The sequence below is a fragment of the Aotus nancymaae genome, unplaced genomic scaffold (genome assembly GCF_030222135.1).
Source record: "Aotus nancymaae isolate 86718 unplaced genomic scaffold, 86718_ANA_hifiasm-v0.15.2.pri h1tg000058l, whole genome shotgun sequence".
In the NCBI taxonomy this organism is placed as follows: domain Eukaryota; kingdom Metazoa; phylum Chordata; class Mammalia; order Primates; family Aotidae; genus Aotus; species Aotus nancymaae.
Genome location: NW_026988472.1, coordinates 26,792,524 through 26,811,612, shown reverse-complemented (window position 1 = coordinate 26,811,612; position 19,089 = coordinate 26,792,524). Strand labels below are relative to the sequence as shown.

General features: G+C 33.4%; 1 protein-coding gene across 12 annotated transcripts in view; it reads right to left on the bottom strand.

The window, feature by feature from the left end:
* DMD (dystrophin) overlaps window positions 1-19,089 on the bottom strand; it is a 2,277,745-nt gene that overhangs the window by 1,125,343 nt on the left and 1,133,313 nt on the right. For all 12 annotated transcript variants that reach the window (XM_064364425.1, XM_064364424.1, XM_064364427.1 and 9 more), the window contains one exon: window positions 8,570-8,717. In XM_064364425.1, the coding sequence (XP_064220495.1) occupies window positions 8,570-8,717 (148 nt within the window). The remainder of the gene's footprint in view (window positions 1-8,569; window positions 8,718-19,089) is intronic.

Genomic DNA, 19,089 nt, shown 5'->3' with positions numbered 1-19,089 from the left:
TTAATGCACTTTGCTTTAGATGTTTTGTCTTAAGATGTTGAACTCATGAGACTGTGAGCTCATAAAGAGAAAAGGGGCTTTTAGTCAGCTCTGTATTCCTAGTGGTAAGTAGTATCTGCTTTGCACACAGTAGGTTCACACTAAATGTTTGTTATATGGGTTTTTGTTTTAACACATGTTCCAATGGGTAAGAGAATGGTGCCATTATATTGTTAAATTATCAGAAAATGTGAGAATTTTAAGTACTCTGTACACAGAAGAGGTGAAGGAAGCTCGATGTAAAAGAGAATGTCTTGACTATGAAAAGCCAGAAAGAGAAACTTGGGGATCATTTGTACACAGAAGAGGTGAAGCAAGCTCGATGTAAAAGAGAATGTCTTGACTATGAAAAGCCAGAAAGAGAAACTTGGGGATCATTTGTCTCAGCTAATACAATAAAAATATGATTTTTAAATTTATTTATTTGTTCTACTGAATATTACATTTTCAATATATTAATAACTTTTCCTATGTGCTGAGGTATATTGGTGATCAAGAAAGACAAAGTACCCAAAATGTTTTCATTCTAATGGAAAAGATAGATAATAAACATGCAAACACATACTACAGTTTCAGCAAGTGACAGTGTTACAAAGAAAGTTAAGCAGCTCTCCCATAAAGAGACCAATTTTGTGTGTGTGCATGTGTGTGTATGTGTGTGTTTTCTTTAAGACAGGGGAGTTACAAAAGGCACATCTGTGAAGACAAAATTGGAGCACAAATATATATAAAAGAGAGTGTACAAATATTCTGAGAGGGAGTAGATTGGGACATGGTGAGAAATTGGAGATAGGGTAGAGCCCTTTGATAGATAGAAAAGCAAGTTTTAAGGTAGAAACAAGCATTAGAGCAAATAGTAAGAAGGTATGTGAGAAAAAACACCAAGATCGGTATAGCTCGAACATCCTCCTTGCAAAGTATTATTTCATGAAAATTACTTCCATTAACTTTAATCTTACATTTCATTAAACAACAATTTCTGCTTCACATTGCTTCCATAATGATGTGAGCAGTTTTTTTTTTTCCAATTTGGACTTTGCAATCAGTATGCTTCTTGTTTTTTATAGGGTCTTACTCTTGATAATTTCATGCTCTAAGAATGGGATTCCCTTAGGGATGACATGTCTATCATGCATTTTAAGCAGTTCTTTACTACTTTGGTTGTTATAGTAAGTTGTGTTTTTCATTATTGCTTCTTTCTAATAAAGTATCAAAATCTGTCATCTCCTTTTTTTTTTTTTTTTGTCACCAGGCTGGAGGGCAGTGGTGCTATCTCGGCTCAGTGCAACCTTCCCCTCCCAGGTTCAAGCGATTCTCCTGTCAGCCTCCCAAGTAGCTGGGACTACAGGCGCGCACCACCATGTCCAGCTAATTTTTGTATTTTTAGTAGAGATGGGGTTTCACCATGTTGACCAGGATGGTCTCAATCTCTTGACCTTGTGATCCACCTGCCTGAGCCTCTCAAAGTGCTGTGATTACAGGCTTGAGCCACCGCACCCAGCCAAAAATCTGTCGTCTTCTTAAACGTGCCATGCTGGATAACAGAACTCTAATAACAAGCCATTGAAATCATCCAATTATTAATATACTCATTTCTGAAAGACACACTTGATGGGCAAGGATTTAAGGCACCTCTCTGAATTTCAACACAGTACCAAACTCCCAGTAAATCTGTCATTTACTACTTCTGAAAAGATGTATGGGAGCCAAAAAGTTTCAGAGGAGTTTCTAAGCAGCCATAAAAGGCTAACAATATTTATGCAAGGACGAAGTGCCCAACAATTTAACTGTATTAAGAGACTTAACTCTCATGCCACTACCAGCTAATAACTTTGAAAAGCTCATTTTAAAATGTATTCCCACATTTATACACTGCTGTAACCTTAAAGTAAGCGACTAGAGACAAATTCTCTTAGCAGTAAATTTTCCTGCTGATTTCCCTTATACTAGTGTACGTCTTCTAGTTACAGAAACCAGGATAGCTTTGTGACCACAAAACAAAATCTTATGAAATTTTATTACTGCTCGGGAAATATAAAGGACAAGCAATGGTATGAATTATTCTTAACATTAGGGTCCCAGTGAAGGGCAACAGATGGTAGAAATATTTACTCAAGTGATTTTTCCATCAAAGTTTCTATCAGCATTTGAATCTCAGCAGTACGGCTGTTAAGAAGCGGTCAAACTCACTAAACAGCTGGTGAAATCAAGATTGTAAAAACTGACTGTATAGAAAATATACCTGTATCTGATTTTTTAAAATATATGACTTTTTCTAGATATCCTTTAATTCAATCTGCATTAATATAAATTCATTTATCTCCTATAGAGTTCTTGGAGGGAGTAGATTACCAATTAGGTGTATCCTAATAAAAATACAAAAACTCATTCTCTGTAGCAGATACTGTCAGTGACCTATGCACATCTATTCAGCAGTCATCATTTTTGTACAAATCAATGACCTTTCAGTGGCAGTACCTGTTATATAAGGGCTTTCTGCACTGCAAGTGCTGAAAGCAGGGCGAGAAGAATAAGAAAATCTGGGTATTTCCATTAAGAGGAAGACAGTCTTTTCATGGACTTGCCTGTCTCAAACTTAAGAGCGGAGTCACTCCAACTCCATTGTGCTCTGTGAATCTAAACTCTTCAGAATTGGGTCTTTTAAAAAGTGCTTTGGAATTTTCTTCAATCACTAATAACCATGGTAAGGCAGAGCTGAAGAGCAGCTAAACTTGTCTTTGACATTTCTGTACTCTGTTTTTGCCTTCTCTCCTCAACTCCAAAGCACCAGTGCTCTCTTTCTTTCTCCCTTTTGTTCCTCATCTGAGAGATCACAGCAGGGTTCCCATGTTATAACTACATGCTTTATAGGTAATTTTCCATTCTCTCTGAACATTTCACATTTGAGAAAAGAGAGTGTAAATTTCTTAAATAGAATATGACTCTAAACTATACGTTTTTTAACATTTGATGGTGGGACCATGTGAACATTAAAATATGACATATGTAATCCATATTTCTGTAAGCTGAATCACAATGAATGTTTATTACTATATCACAAAGTAAACAGTTTTTTATTAAATTTATTTACAGCAACATATATAAATATATTGCACATTTATCATCTAACAAAGGATATGGAGCAGTAAAACCCAATAACATTGTAAAATATACCAGAAAACCAATTGGCTTAACCTTAACAAGACAATATTTTTTTTTTGCTAAAAACAGCAGTTTATTCATGTCAAAATAACACATTGATGTTTCACTCCCCATGTTTGCTTAACATTTATTGATATAAAGCCTAAAAGACTTAATCTAAACAATACCACTACTATTTATGTCTTAAGGTCTATCTCGAGTGGAATACCTTACGACTTTAGGGCCTCATACTTGTATGTCTATGACAATATTCTTTAGAAAATCCTGGTCAGTTTTAATATGGTTCATTCAGCAGAATTATTTCATAAAACAGATGCCATTTCCAGTAATAAAAAAATTCAGCTGGTTTAAATACTTAATCTAATGGTGATGGTTACTGTTTCTAATGACAACTACAAAAACTTTCCATCTCATTCAATTATAGCCCATGTTGTAAAATTTATTTTTTCCTAGTCTATAAGAACATGTTAGATTCAAATGTTAGGGCACTTTATAATTTCTACTTTCCTATTTTCACTGAAGGTACCTGATGGCGCATAAATTCACTCCATCACTATATGAGCTAACATTATTTGTGTCACTTTCCTTCATGGTGTTCAGCTTTTCCTTTGAAAACTCCCATTAACATTTCTTCTTGTTAGTAAGAAAATGAGTAGGCAGATGTGTCAGCTATCTGAAACAGATTCATCTGGCTGAATTGGAATTTTCCTCAATTCCTAATCCAAGAGCTATGCTTTGAGTAGAAATTATACTACATAAAAATGAAGTTTTATGAAATTTCCAGGTTGGTTTTTCTGCATTGTGGATGTTTAGAGACAACAATTCAGTAAATAAATTTTTGTTTGTATTGATATGAACTAATCATTTATAAAGAGTGATTAGTTATAATAGGAGCTTACATTTAATGAGTATTTTGTGAAAGATGCTATTTCAAGTGGCTTTATAGACATCATATTTATATTTCTATTTTAGAGAAGAGAAAGCAGAGACATGAAAAGTATTAAGATATTTTCACAAGATTCTACAACTATTAAGCTAAAGGACCTGGGATTTGAATCCAAGCTTTCTGAGTCCTGCGCTGAACCTCTTAACCACTCTTCTAAACTATTAGAGCCTAATGTGGATTGTCACTATTTTAGCGGATGATAAAACTTTGTATATGCACTCAATTACTGGTTATTTAATGAATACATTAAGAGATGATGATATCATTAAATGACTTTATTAATAAACCAATTTGAGTGGCATATAACATGATTGATATTTTCTCGGGTAAAAGTGTGATATTTTTAGAGAGGTTCTCCAGAGTGGTGTGGTATATTGCTTTGGAATATCTTCGAACAGCACTAATTCATATATTTAATTTTGTCATTTACTTGTGACAGAGAAAAAAATAATACAGTGCACAGAACCAGACTATCTTTCTGCTGCTATTGGCAGTCGCTATATTCTGAATGACAACACTAAGCCTCAGTTAAAACACTAACTTCTAAGTGAAAAAAAATATGATGTGATTTGATAGAAGTATATATGAACAAGTTTACAACACATACCTATTTATTTCAGATCTCAAAATTGTTTCTTTCCTGAAAATTATACATATGAGGCTTTAAGCTCCATTGTGTTTCTTCATTATTTGTTTAGTATATGTGCTGCTTGGTTGACTTTTTTCACAGTAACCATTACTGGCTCATGCCAAACAATTGTCTGCTAACAGACACTGTCTACATCCTGTTTTCTAAAATAATTTCATAGTAAATATTTAAACTTATTATGCTATTCATTATTAATCAATCAACAATGGCCAAGATAGCTGAAACTACCAAAGCTTTGATTTGCCTTATTGATGAAGGTGTCTTACAGGGTTTACTTGACCCATTTTAAGACAATTACAATTGAAATATAACCTAAGACATATTATGTATGTGTACATGTATGTATGTACACATGTGTGTATGCATGTATGTGTGCACATGTTCATATGCATGATTTTGGACATAAAATAACCAGGAAAGAAATACCTTAACTGTTTGGGGGTTTTGTGATATCAATCACAGCTCTTTTCTAAAAGAACTTTTCCTTGGACATCTAGAATGATTTTTCTTATATCATCTATAGCTTGAGAAAGAAATAGAGTAAATAAAATAGCCTTTTAAAAATTCTCCCATTGGTCAGGCACAGTGGCTCATGCCTGTAATCTCAGCACTTTGGGAGGCTGAGATGGGCAGATCACCTGAGGTTGGAGTTCGAGACCAGCCTGATCAGCATGGTGAAACCCCATCTCTACTAAAACTACAAAAATTAGCCAGGCATGCTGGTGGGGGCCTGTAATTCCAGCTACAAGGGGTGCCAAGGCAGGAGAATTGCCTGAAACCTGGAGGCAGAGGTTGCAGTGAGCTGAGATTATGCCATTGTACTCCAGCCTGGGTGATAAGAGGAAAACTCCATCTCAAGGAAAAAAAAATCTCCAATTGAGGAGGAAAGTTTTGATAAAATGTTCATCAATTTTAACTAAACCATATAGTCGAGAAATGAGGACCATTAGACATTCTCTAGAAATTTAAAATTATGATATATCTTCAAAATTGTGTAATGGTAATGTATTAAAAGATCAAATTACATCAAAATAGTTTGTTATGGACTTGTTGCCAAGTTGGAGTAAAGGAGGCCGGACTTAACCTCCTGCCTGAAACACTTAAATAAAAAACAGACAAAATATATACTATAATGGTTTTCAACACATTGAGCATCAGACATTGAAGGACAGTGATCCCTGCCAGGAGGCTTTCTTGTGTTACAAGATGAAGCTAAGAGTTTCAGCAGCCCAAGGTTGACTAATGATCACGGGTAAAATACCACAGAGGAGATATACACACAGAGAAAATTCTACAGATCTCCAGAAAGCTTTATTTTATTCTTCAGCTGAACCTTGATCAGTTCATGTATGTGAGAAAACCACTCAAAGCTAAGGAAAGAACTATGCAAAAGAATTAAAGGGAACAATCATGAGAGCTCACATGTGGCTAGGAAAACCACCTGTTCCCACCAGCCCCAGTGAAAAATTTTATCATTCATAGGACATCAGATAGAGTACTCAGAAGGGTTTTGCCTCAATAGTGGGGAAATAGTAGCCCTAAACTTATACTGTTCTGGTAATAACTAACAAAGTATAATAGGAAAATTCTCAAAAGATCAAATTGTTTCTAAGTAAATTAACTGGATTCTAGAACAAGGGTTAAGAATATTTATTTCAATATATTTTAACTTATTTGAAGTATCAAGCACTTAACAAGTTAAAATTCACAATGTCTGGCATACAGTCAAAAATTACCAGTCATCCAAAGAAGCAGTAAAATAACACCCTTAATGAGGAGAAAAATAAATCAATTTAAATTAACCCAGAGTAGATACAGATGATAAAATTAGTAGAGAAGAATATTCTAACAGTTATTATATCTGTATTCCATACCAGCAAGAAAGTAGATAAAAGACTGAACATGTTGAGTAGACACATCAAAGAAAAAAAAGACCCAAATTATACTTCTAAGAGATGAAAATATCTGATGTTAAAAATATATACTACATGGGATTAGTCATAGATTAGACTTTGAAAAAGATTAGTCAATTCGACAATAAAGATTATATAAAATGAATTATAGAGAAAAAAGACTAAAACGAAAATGAACATAACATCAGTGAGTAGTGGGGCAGCTTTAAAGAGCCTAATAAATGTGCAAATGGAGTCCCATTTTTTAAAAATTATGGCTGAAACGTCTCTAAATTTGATGAAACGTTAAATATACAGATTCAAGAGCTTAACTGATTTCAAGAACAAGAAACATGAAGAAAACTACCCCAAGTTAAGTCAAAACAAATTGCATGATCGTAAAAGCACTCCCTGATAAACCTTCTACACTCAAATCTCCATTTTACAATGACTTTCCAAGAAACCCAACCTGAAACACGTACCAAAATCCATACTGAAAAACTATCCTCCAAAGAGTAGAATGGAAGTACTTTTATAAATTTCTATGTTACTTGATTTTTTTCACAATAAGCACTAATTTTATAATAAAAATATAGATCAAAACATATAACTACCTTGTGCTGGATATCATTAACGATAGCAAGTGGTTTCTCTATCTCCTCCAAAACATTTTATATAACTCTAATGTATTTCTGCCTCTTAGGCAGAGACCCCATTATGCCACATTAGTTCAAAATTCACTTCAGTGCTATTTAAAAACTGTATCTTCTGTATTAAAGCAGACTGGGAATCCATAAATTTCCTCTATATACAAATGTCAATGCTGACGTGCATATAAGTTTGATTGATATACATATAATTACACAAGATTTTAAAAATAGCTTATTATACACATAGGTGTTTAAATGCTTAACTCCTTAAATAAAAAGGCATATTCACTATGGAAACATATTTGAGAATGGATACTAGTAAAGTCAAATGTGGTATTGCTTTTGTGAATGCGGAATTTTGAAATATCTAAACTATTTAATAAACTACTGGGTGTTTTTTGCCCTCATCTGTCTTAATCAGTATTTTCTGGCATTAAAAATTGGCTACAATTCAAATCCATTTGATTGACTATTGCAACATGAACAATTTGAGCTAAAAAAGATGCAAAAATAATTAAACCTTTGTGTAATAAACATAGTATTTCTTATGCCTAAACTATATATTTTAGCAACCAAATTATATTCTCGACAATCTAATTTATCTTTACCTGCATATTCAAGACACAACAAGTTGAAATTAAACTATACACTGGTTATCATCCATATGTTGCATCTCTATTAAAATAAACCATTAAAAAGTCAATAAGTATCACCACTTAACTCTGCATTGTTTTGGTCTCTGGGCTATTTCAGAAGACATTTTGTCAATAGAATATTTAGAAATATTGCTATATCACCACAAATTCTTTTTAGAGAAACAGAAGTATAATTTTATCATGAAGTATATTTCTAGCAACTTCATTATTGCTAAGTATATCACAAGTTCTTCTGGAAAGGTTTCAACATAAGGCAAAAATACACACTGCTCCAAAGTCACAAAACACCTTGCTGTAAAGATGCTTCCCTTTGTCACAAATTCAATGACACTTTGCAGTTTGTCAGATAAACCAGTTCTGTCCAGGCAAACTCTCTCATCTTGACACAAAAAGGCCATAGCACACTTCCCTAATGTTATCATTATGATAATTTTTTTTCTAGTATGTATAATGATGACAATAAAAGTCTAAAGTGGTAATTTCCATCATCCTTCACAACCTGAACTTAAAGAATTTAAACAGACCAGATGTGGTGAAGATAAATACAATTTAGGAAAAACAAATCAAAAACTTACCTTAAGATACCACTTGTATTTAGCATGTTCCCAATTCTCAGGAATTTGTGTCTTTCTGAGAAACTGTTCAGCTTCTGTTAGCCATTGATTAAATATCTTTATATCATAATGAAAACGCCGCCATTTCTCAACAGATCTGTCAAATCGCCTGCAGGTAAAACATATGGATCAAGAAAAATAAATAGATTATATAAAACAAATTTATATAGATATAACATATATTTTTGGTTATATTGACAAAGATATCATTCTGATAGTTTCTTGCATTTGTTAAGTTCAGTATCAATTAACAAATAAAAATTAATATATACACCTAGCATGTACCCATAATAATTTTTTAAAAAATACTCAATATATAAGATGATTTTAAATTAAAGTTTGCAATTTTTCCCTTTAAATGAATATGTTTCTTGATTAAAACAAAGATAAGGCAACTATTTTGGACCATTAGCATTTTCTTTCCTAAGAATATATAAATTTTTTTTTAATTGTAGAAATTAAAAAATAACATTGTAATAAATTTGGAAGCTATATATTCAATTTCAAAATATTTTTGAATAAAAATTAAATTACTTCATAAATTCTTTCACTTTCAATATTATTCTTGATCCAAAACTGTCTATTCATCAATTGAAAAGATTAATAAGTTCTAATGTTCTATTGCACAGTAAGATGAACATAGTTAATAATATTAAATGGTATATTTCAAAATAGTGAAGAGAATTTTAAATATTCTCATCACAGAGAAATTATAAATGTTTGAGGCTATGGATATGCTAAGTACCCTGGTTTGATCATTACACAATGAAACATTACACTGAAACATCACATTGTACCCAATAAATACATATAATTATTACATGTCAAATAAAAATAAAACTTTAAAACATAAGTAAAATACCATTATCACACCAATAAATCAATAATTCATCAAAATTATTAAAGATTCTGTCCATATTCAAAATAAGATGAAGATGTAATTCATATTGTAGGCTCAAATGTAAGCATTTAACTAACTAATATACTAGTCTAAACAATGTGATGCCTTTTGTAAACCTTATTTTATTGTATCCACTTAAATTTTAGATTCGAATGCTGAAGGAACTTAGCACAAGTCAAATGCGTAAATATCACACATGGAAAGAATATTAGGAAGCAAGTATGTCGTCACCTTCCAGTCATAAAAGAGACTGAGTCAGAAATAATATGAACCAGGATTTTATGTTTATCTAAGACAGTTGCACATAATGATCAACTGGGGCATTAAAAAAAACAGTGACAACAATAACAAAACAGTGATCCTGGAGCTCGACTCCAGACCAACTTAATCAGCATTTTTGGAGGTTGGAAATTGACATTGATTGATATTTTTCAAAGTATCCAGGTGATTTCAATGCACAGTCAAGGTGGAAAACACTGCTTTAAAGTAAGATTTGAATTCTTATTGGGCTTGTAATCTACCAGATTTCCTGGGGCCTGTCCAAACAAGCATCTGTGAGCACTAAACCAAAAGGCAGCCTAAAGATTACTGGCTATGGTGCTGCCTCAGAGTATAGGAATCTGTCAAGCTTTTCTGAACTCTATTCTTAAGCAGCAACGGATCATACTTTTGAATACCATGATGTCTCTTCAGTCCTCTACCTTCATTCAGGAATTTAAAGTAACACTAGAATTTTAAAACTGCTACATCTGCCTACTAACATACTTGGCAAAGAATGGAATTAACATTTATTAAACAGTTACTAAAAGCCAGGCACTGGGCTCTGGAGCTCTGTGCTTTTATAGTGCCAGGCATACCACTTCACTGTCACCTACAATAACCCTTCAGCATAGCAATTATTATTTCCATTTTCCATTGGAGAAAACAGAGGCCAAGTAATTTGCCAAAAGGTGAAAATGGTATAAAACAGTAGAGAGGGGCTTCTAACCCAAGTATCTCTTGATTCAATGGCACCTTTCTACCAACTCAAATGCTGTCTTGTGAAATATTTTCTTTTCCCAGGATGAAGCTTCACCTTACCAGTTAAACAATTGAAAATGATAGTTCTACAGTTTTTTTCCCTGATTTTTATTATCTACCTAAAATTTAATAATGTATCCACATGTACATTGCATTCTTTCAGACCCTGTATTTAATGAATAATTATATGCTTAACCTTTAAAACCATGTAAAACAGACAGCATTTTGGTAGCATAACAAAGGCAACCGAAGGTAGCCAAAAGAGGTGTTCTCTAACTACATTTAGTGAAAAATAAGAAGCATATCTTTGATAATTTGTGGTATTCCAGAGTTATTCAGATACAATATATCCTTCCACAACAAAATGATCTTGGGAATGTTTTTGCATGTTTACTAATAATTTAGCATTCATATATTTTTAGTAGTATATAACACACAATAAATGACCTATGAATATATCTTAAGAGTTTATTTCCTTTAAAAAGAAATTGCACACTGCATATGTTACATGCACTTGCATCACTGGAGACAAAGAGTTGGTTTTGAATGAGAATCTAAAAAAAAAAAACCTATGCAACATAGTTAGCATTGTTCCATACTGGTGAGAATATATTTAATTTTATTACATACTTTTTCTATATTGTTCAATTTGTCTACAATGTGCTTTTCATATTTTGAGAGTCAGAAAAGTAAAATAACTTTAAAATAATTTTAAATGGCAGTCTCATATGCTAATGACAGATAACCCCAACCCTCCTCCTGCTACCACCGTCTGAGAAACAGTCATTAGCTAACCAGAGCACAGAGAAGTACTGGTTGGTCACAACTTACCTACCACTCCACCTTTGTAGCAACCATCAGTCCTCATCCTTGGTATGCTGTATTGCCTACACAATCACTTGAACTATACTTTAACCAACACTTTTAGCTACTAGGAGGTGACTGTTTCTCCAATATATGGCTATAAATGCCCATTCTTCATTTCAGGATCCTGTACACCCCAAAGATTTCTAATTTCAAACATTTTGCACAGACTTGTTTCTCAATCACTCATCATATTGATAATTACCATCTTCTACCAAATTCGACAAATCCCCCTCTCACCCTGAATTCTTTTCCTTTGTACAAGTTATCTACAAATTATCTTTCCTTTACATTCTCCCAAGAGAAGAAAATTATAAGAGTTCATACACTTGATCATGGTACCCCTAGCTTTGTAAAACAGAGCTGGAGGTAGGAAGAGAAGGGGAACAGGCCTTCCCTACACCATTGTTACAGGCCCACAAGAGAGAGGCAGCATGGACTTCACAGCTACACAGGACTGTCTGCAGTTTGCCCGACCACTGCTACTGCCTTAGGACTTGTGAATTTGCATATTAGCAGCATATTTCTAAAATGCCTGTCTTCCCTTTTGCCCTCTTCTCCTCACATAATCTAAACTTTTGTATCCTGAAGGACCTAATATAAATGACTTACACTGTCACTTGATAAATACATAAACATGAAGTATTGATTATAGCATGCAACTGCTAAACCTTTGAAAACTGTAAAGTTGATTTAACTTTATTATTGAAATTACTGTTAAAATAAGTAACTCTATTCAAACAAAATATTAAAAATAAAATCTGGGCTTTACATGTGATGACATTTAATGTGAGTAATAATACATTAAACTCCATTTCAAGCCTCATATAAAATTTTAAAATACACTTTTCAGTATTTAATATCTGTTGTTAATAGCAGAGTCTAAATCTATTCTTGAATTTACTATGTAAAATTTATTTTGTTATCATGACGACTTATAAACTTAAACTTTTTACCAAGGAAAATTCCAAATTAATATACATATATATACACACATATATATACATGTATATATATATGTGTGTATATATAGATTTTCTGGTTTTACAATGTTAGATTTACAAATTTAATATCTAATTAGCCACTGTACTTCCTAAATTTCTCTCACTCCATTAATTGGACTGCCCATGAATGAAGAAAATGGTAACAACCAGAAATAAATAGAGACATCAAAAATAGCGTTCAGGGAAACAAATATAATTTTTGCCTTCTGTAATATTTCTAGGAAAAAAGTTTGTTCTTCTTGGCAGTAAGAAGAAATATAGATAGAACTTAATAAAGGACCAAAAATGTCAGTATAAACATATGGATAATAAATCAAGTGATTTTAGAATTTTGCAAATATTAAAATTCTCATTCCCTATGCAACCAGTATTTAAAATTACACTGCTGCTTCATTTATGTGCAGCATAACTTATTTCCTGCTGTTCTAAATCAAGTTAGTCGGATTATTCTCAAGCATAAATTACATTTAGGGAGTAATTTAGGTACTCTGGGACACACTTTAACACTTTTAGGCCATTAAGGTGGTAGTCAATTCCATGAAATAGATTTATATAAATAAAACCCTAGTAGCCTTCTGACATATCCATTGTTGCTTTATACTTAGGCCTGCAAACTCAGCATTGGGCTGCCGATTATTTCGTCCTACATATTTCATCTTTGATTAGGTGAGGAGGAGAGACCTTGGCTAGTGTCTCTTGGTCTAAACAGCATGTGCCAATAAATAAAAGATGAGTTAGCTATCTGCCCCAAATCATAGTACCTTGCTACTTCTCCCCACCCCCCAACTTCCCAAGTAATACAATTATTTGGTAAAAGATAAGTATACTACCAATTATGAAGTACTTACCTCCTAAGGTTAGTTGTGGGAGCTAAACAAATGAGTATAAATTTCTTTTTTAATATCTATATCTTTTATTTTATTAGTGCTTTTAAAAAATTTAGTAGCCTTTGGAATACGAGTGATTTTTGGTTACATGGATGAACTGTATAGAAGTAAAATCTGATATTTTAGTGCACGTGTCATCCAAGTAGGATATATTACACCCAATAGGTAGTTTTTTATCCCTCACTCCCTTCCCACTCTGCCCCTTCTGAGTTTTCAAAGTCAATTCTACCACTCTGTCTGCCTTTGTGTACCCACAGCGTAGGCCCGACTTTTAAGTGAGAACATACAGTATTTCATTTTCCATCCCTGAATTACTTTACTTAGAATAATGGCAGCCAGCTACATCCAAGCTGCTGCAAAGGACATTATTTCAATATTTTCTGTGGTTGAATAGTATTTCATGGTGTATATATGCCACATTTTCTTTATCCACTCATTAGTCGACTGGCACTTAGACTGGTTCCATATCTTTGCAATTGTGAATTATGCTGCTGTAAACATATGTGTGCAAGTATCTTTTTGATATAATGACTTCTATTACTCTGGGTATATACCCAGTAGTGAGATATCTGGATCAAATGTTAGATCTACTTTTAGTTCTTTAAGAAATCTTCATACTGTTTTCCATATGGGTTGTACTAATTTACAGTCACCAGCAGTGTGTAAGTGTTCCCCTTTCACCACATTCAAAACAACATCTATTGTTCAAAACCTCTGGGATATAACAAAAACAGTGCTAAGAGGAAATTTTATAGCACTAAATGCCTACATCAAAAAGACTGCAACATCACAGGTTGACTACCTAACGTCACACCTCAAGGAACTAGAGAATCAACGGCAAGCCAAACACAGAGCTCCAGAAGAAAAGAAATAACAAAGATCAGAGCAGAACTAAAAGAAATTGAAACAAAAAAGTAAATAAAGATAAATGAAACAAAATGCTGATTCTTTGAAAAGATAAATAAAATGATAGACCACTAGTTATATTAACCAAGAAAAAAAGAAGATTCAAGTAAGCTTGGTTAGAAATAAAAATGCAAATTTCTTAGAATAGTGTCTGGCAATGTTCAACAAGTGTGAGTAGTAGTACTTGTTGTCATTATTAGTCTACCTCTATTTGGCTTAAGACTTTAAATGCAAATAAAATCACCAACATAGAACCTGAGCCATGCTAGTGTCTCTCTGGTGGGGAATAGACCCATAAATAAGAAATACCTCCTTAAGAAATTACCTTCTTTAATTTCACAACTTAAAGTATTAAAATAGGCAATGTCATTAACCTGCTTATGAAAGCTGAATAATTATTCCAGCATAGAATCCATGGTTGGCCATGCCTATCTCTGAGTACATTACATATATTTACTTTTTAAATGCCTTTTGTTGTGAAACATAATACAGGGAACAATTCATATAAACCCATGGAAACCATCACCCAGGCCAATAAATACATTTTCCAGAAGCCAAATGGAACACTTAATATCATATTTTCAAGATTTATCTACATCGTTGCTTATTAGTTGTTGTATGATTTTTCACCGTATGATTGTCTCAGCCTCTTTGTGCTGTTATAACAAAATGCCTGAGAGTGGGAAATTTATGAATAATATAAATGTATTCTCTCATAGTTCTGGAGGCTGGGAAATCCAAGATAAAGACTCTGGCATCTGGTGTCTGGGGAGGGCCTTCCTGCTGTATCTTCACATGGAAAAAGGTAGAAGGTCAAGAGAGAAAGCTAACGGAACACTGCATGAGGCCATATTTCTAAGGGCCTTAGTTTTGTTAACAAAGAAGGAACCTTCATGGCCTAATTACCACTTAAACACCTTACCTCTTAGCACTAGCACATTATCAACACCTGAATTTTGAAAGAGACACATTCAAATCAGAGTGAATTTTATGAATACTTAAGTAGTTTTTAGTTTGGGGCCATTACTTTGCTGCTAGGAACATTCCCAAACATGTCTCCTGGAATGTGAACATGTGCATTTCTATAGAGTGTATATAGGAGTGAAATTGATGGGCTATAAGTTATGTAGATATCTGAATTTACTAAATAGTGCCAAATGGATTTCACTCCAAGAAGCAGTAGTGTATAAAGTTTACACTCCTATTTATAATTAACAGATCAAGTAACATTGTATGAAATGTCCAATTGCTATATGTTCTCACTATCACATGGTATTGTCAGACATAAATTTCAACAATTGTGGTGGGTACGTAGTGATATTTCATTTTAGTTTTAATTTGCATGGTCTGGACTACTAATGGGACTTAGAAATTCTTTATATATTTATTGGCCATTTGGATTTCTTAATTTGTAAAGACAAAAATCTTCATGTTACTATGATGCATAAAATGCATTAGTTAATAACTGTAATGTGATCGCTTTAAAACATCACCCAGGTCAAGATATAGACAATTGCTAGCAGGCCACAAGCCCTCTTTGTGCTATGTCTCACTCTTCAATAACTTTTTCCATTTTTCTATTGGATTATCTGTACTTTTCTGAAAGATTTGTAGGAATTCTTCATAATTATGAATACACACACTTCATTCATTATGTATGTATTACAAATATTTTCTCCCACTCTGTGGGTTTCATTTTTACTCTCTCAGTGCTGTCTTTTAATGTATAGATGTTATTAATATACAATGTAGTCCAGTTTATTTTTATTCACTAGTGCTTCATCATTTGTTTAAGTAATCGTTTTCTTACCCCATATTAATTATCATATTCTCCTCTATTTGGTTGTAAAAGCTTTATCAATTCTTTTTTTCTCATGTCGGTAATTAATCTTCTGAGATTTTATTTTTGTATATGGTTTGAAACAGGATACATACTTTTCTAAGCAGGAGACTCGATTTTAATTTTTTTTTTTTTTTTTTTTGAGACGGAGTTTTGCTCTTGTTACCCAGGCTGGAGTGCAATGGCACGATCTCGGCTCACCGCAGCCTCCGCCTCCTGGGTTCAGGCAATTCTTCTGCCTCAGCCTCCTGAGTAGCTGGGATTACAGGCACGCGCCACCATGCCCAGCTAATTTTTTGTATTAGTAGAGATGGAGTTTCACCATGTTGACCAGGATGGTCTCGATCTCTTGACCTCGTGATCCACCCGCCTCGGCCTCCCAAAGTGCTGGGATTACAGGCTTGAGCCACCGCGCCCGGCCTGATTTTAATTTTTTAGGTAAAACATGTACACTGTACAAGATAAGGCATGAACAGTAGAAAAATAAAGGTGTGTGCAGTGAAAAGCATCTGTCACAATTTTGATCCCCTCACTCTGGTAGTTCTGCTCTCACTGTTAACAAAAATTTTATAATTTGAAATATTTATAGAACAAAGAAAGGAAATAAACACAGTGGTATAAAATGATAGCTTTCTCATTCAGTTTTACTGCTTTCAATATATTCAGTGCTGATATTTTTACAGCTCTGGATTGACATTTTATTTCATAACACTCTGTCTATTTTATTGATTCCTAATCCTCCCTAGGCTGTGAGCCTGCTTCTCAGGCTTTGAACAGTTTGAGTCATACTTTGATTTTAAGTTTCTCATAGTGTTTATAATATTTGAGTTTAGAAACTCATTCTCATGCCTGTGTCCCCTCTCTTCATGTTGAAATTCTACACATTTTTGTTTCCCTCATTTCTCATAACTTCACCTATTGCATTCTGAATAAACAGCAAAGATAAATTTTCTTTGACCTGTCTCACCAAGATCAATACCTAATATGACCTCTTTCTAATTATGGGGGACTCTTCCACAGTGCTTAATGTAGACTAAGATTTGTTTCTCTCAAAAGGAATTCTAGTTTTTATAGGTAAACTTGTTAAATGTCTTGTATGGACATTGTTCTATGAAATCTCATTTGCTTTCAAAGGTTCAACTAATATCTACAGCAGGGATTGGCAAGCTTTATCTGTAAAAGTCTTGAGAATAAATATTTTAGGCTTTGTGGGCCATATAGTCTTTGTTACAACTACTCAACTCTGCTTTGTAGTTCAATTAGAAAAGTATATATGGAGCATAAGCAAATGGATATGGCTGGGATTCAATAAAACTTTATTTACAAAAACAAGCAGTGGGTGGATTTGGCCAATGGGTAGGAGATTATTGACTCTTAGTCTAGAGGCTGATTATGACATAGTTCCAAATTCCAGCCATTATCTGAGCTTTATAGCCAACTGTTTCTTGGATTACCCTCATCAAAACATTTGATGTGAACCTCAAAGATGTTATGTCAACAATTCCTTATTTTCCCAAGCAAAACTTTGATATAGTTTGGATCTCTGTCCCCACCCAAATCTCATATTAAATTGTAATCCCCAGTGTTGGAGATGGGGCCTGTTGGAAGGTGACTGGATCACAGGGGCAGTTTCTTATGATTTAATACCATCCTCTTGGTACTGTCCTCATGAAAATGAGCAAGTTCTTTGAGATCTCTCTCTCTCTGCTTTCACCATGCGAAGTACCTACTGCTGCTCTGCCTTCCGCCATGAGTAAAAGCTCCCTGAGGCGTAAACACCCAGTCTCAGGTATTTCTTTATAGCAATGCAAGCATGGCCTAATTCAGTTCTTACTTTTAATTTTGGTCAATGATTTCCAAGCTAGAAATCTTGAGGCCCTCCTTTACTTCTCAGTTTCTTTCTTATTATGCTTGCCTTTACATTTCATCAATACTAAACCAGGAATGACTCTCTAATTTGCCCTCTTCTCTCTAGCCCCACTGCCATGGCCTTTCTTGAAAACTCCTAAAAACTTTTCCTCAGTATATTCTAACTCATCTCTATTTTCAGTTTCTCACCACTCTCTAACAGATATCTACCCTTCCTATTTTGGTCTCAATACAAACATTCACATAGCCCTCCATGTATACTATACTGAAAACATTGAATATCTGAACATTTTCATAAGAATCAAAATTCCTTTTTTTACTGTGGGCCTTTTGCTAGATCCTAGAATGCCACCCTATCTAAAATGTCACTATTCTGTGAGGCTTGCCTTCCTTGAAATTAGTTAATCAAGCTTCCACAACTTTATGAAAACCTCTATTAACATGCTACTTCATGTTCTAATTATATGTTTATAAGGCTGTTTGTTTTAGTACACTATGTACCTCTTAGAATAAGGAATATGCTTTATGCACCTTTGAATTCCTGGTATATGATAAATGCTTAATATATATTAATAACTGAATGAATGAATAAAAAAGTCCATGAATAATTTCATAAATACCTTATATCTTCCATTTAAGAGCCATGAATGCTTGGGTACATTATTTTACCTCTGAGTCTCAGTTATCTCACACATAAACCAAAAATAATGTTGCCTACCTCATTCAGACTTTTAAGGAGGATGGAAGTACACTCCAAGTTATAAATAGCAATACAATTTAGTATAGTTGATACTAATACAGTTAGTAATCTGTAAATTTTTAACACTAGTACAAAATTTAGAATAAAAAAAATCAGTCTCCATCAGAAATCATTTTCCAAATATATCAGCAATCACATAATTGTTGTTCTCCTTAGTAAAAAAACACAAAATGAAGATTCTTAAACATAAATAATTTAGCATGTTAAACACCATCCTAAAAAGAATATACTTTGCATATCTCTCTCTCTCTCTCTCTCTCTATATATATATATATATATATACACACATATACATATATATATACACACACACAAAGATAAAGAAACTGGAGATATATATATACATATATATATCTCAATATATACATATATATATAAAGTCAAATACTGTATGTTCTCACTTACAAGTGGGGGATAAATAATGTATACA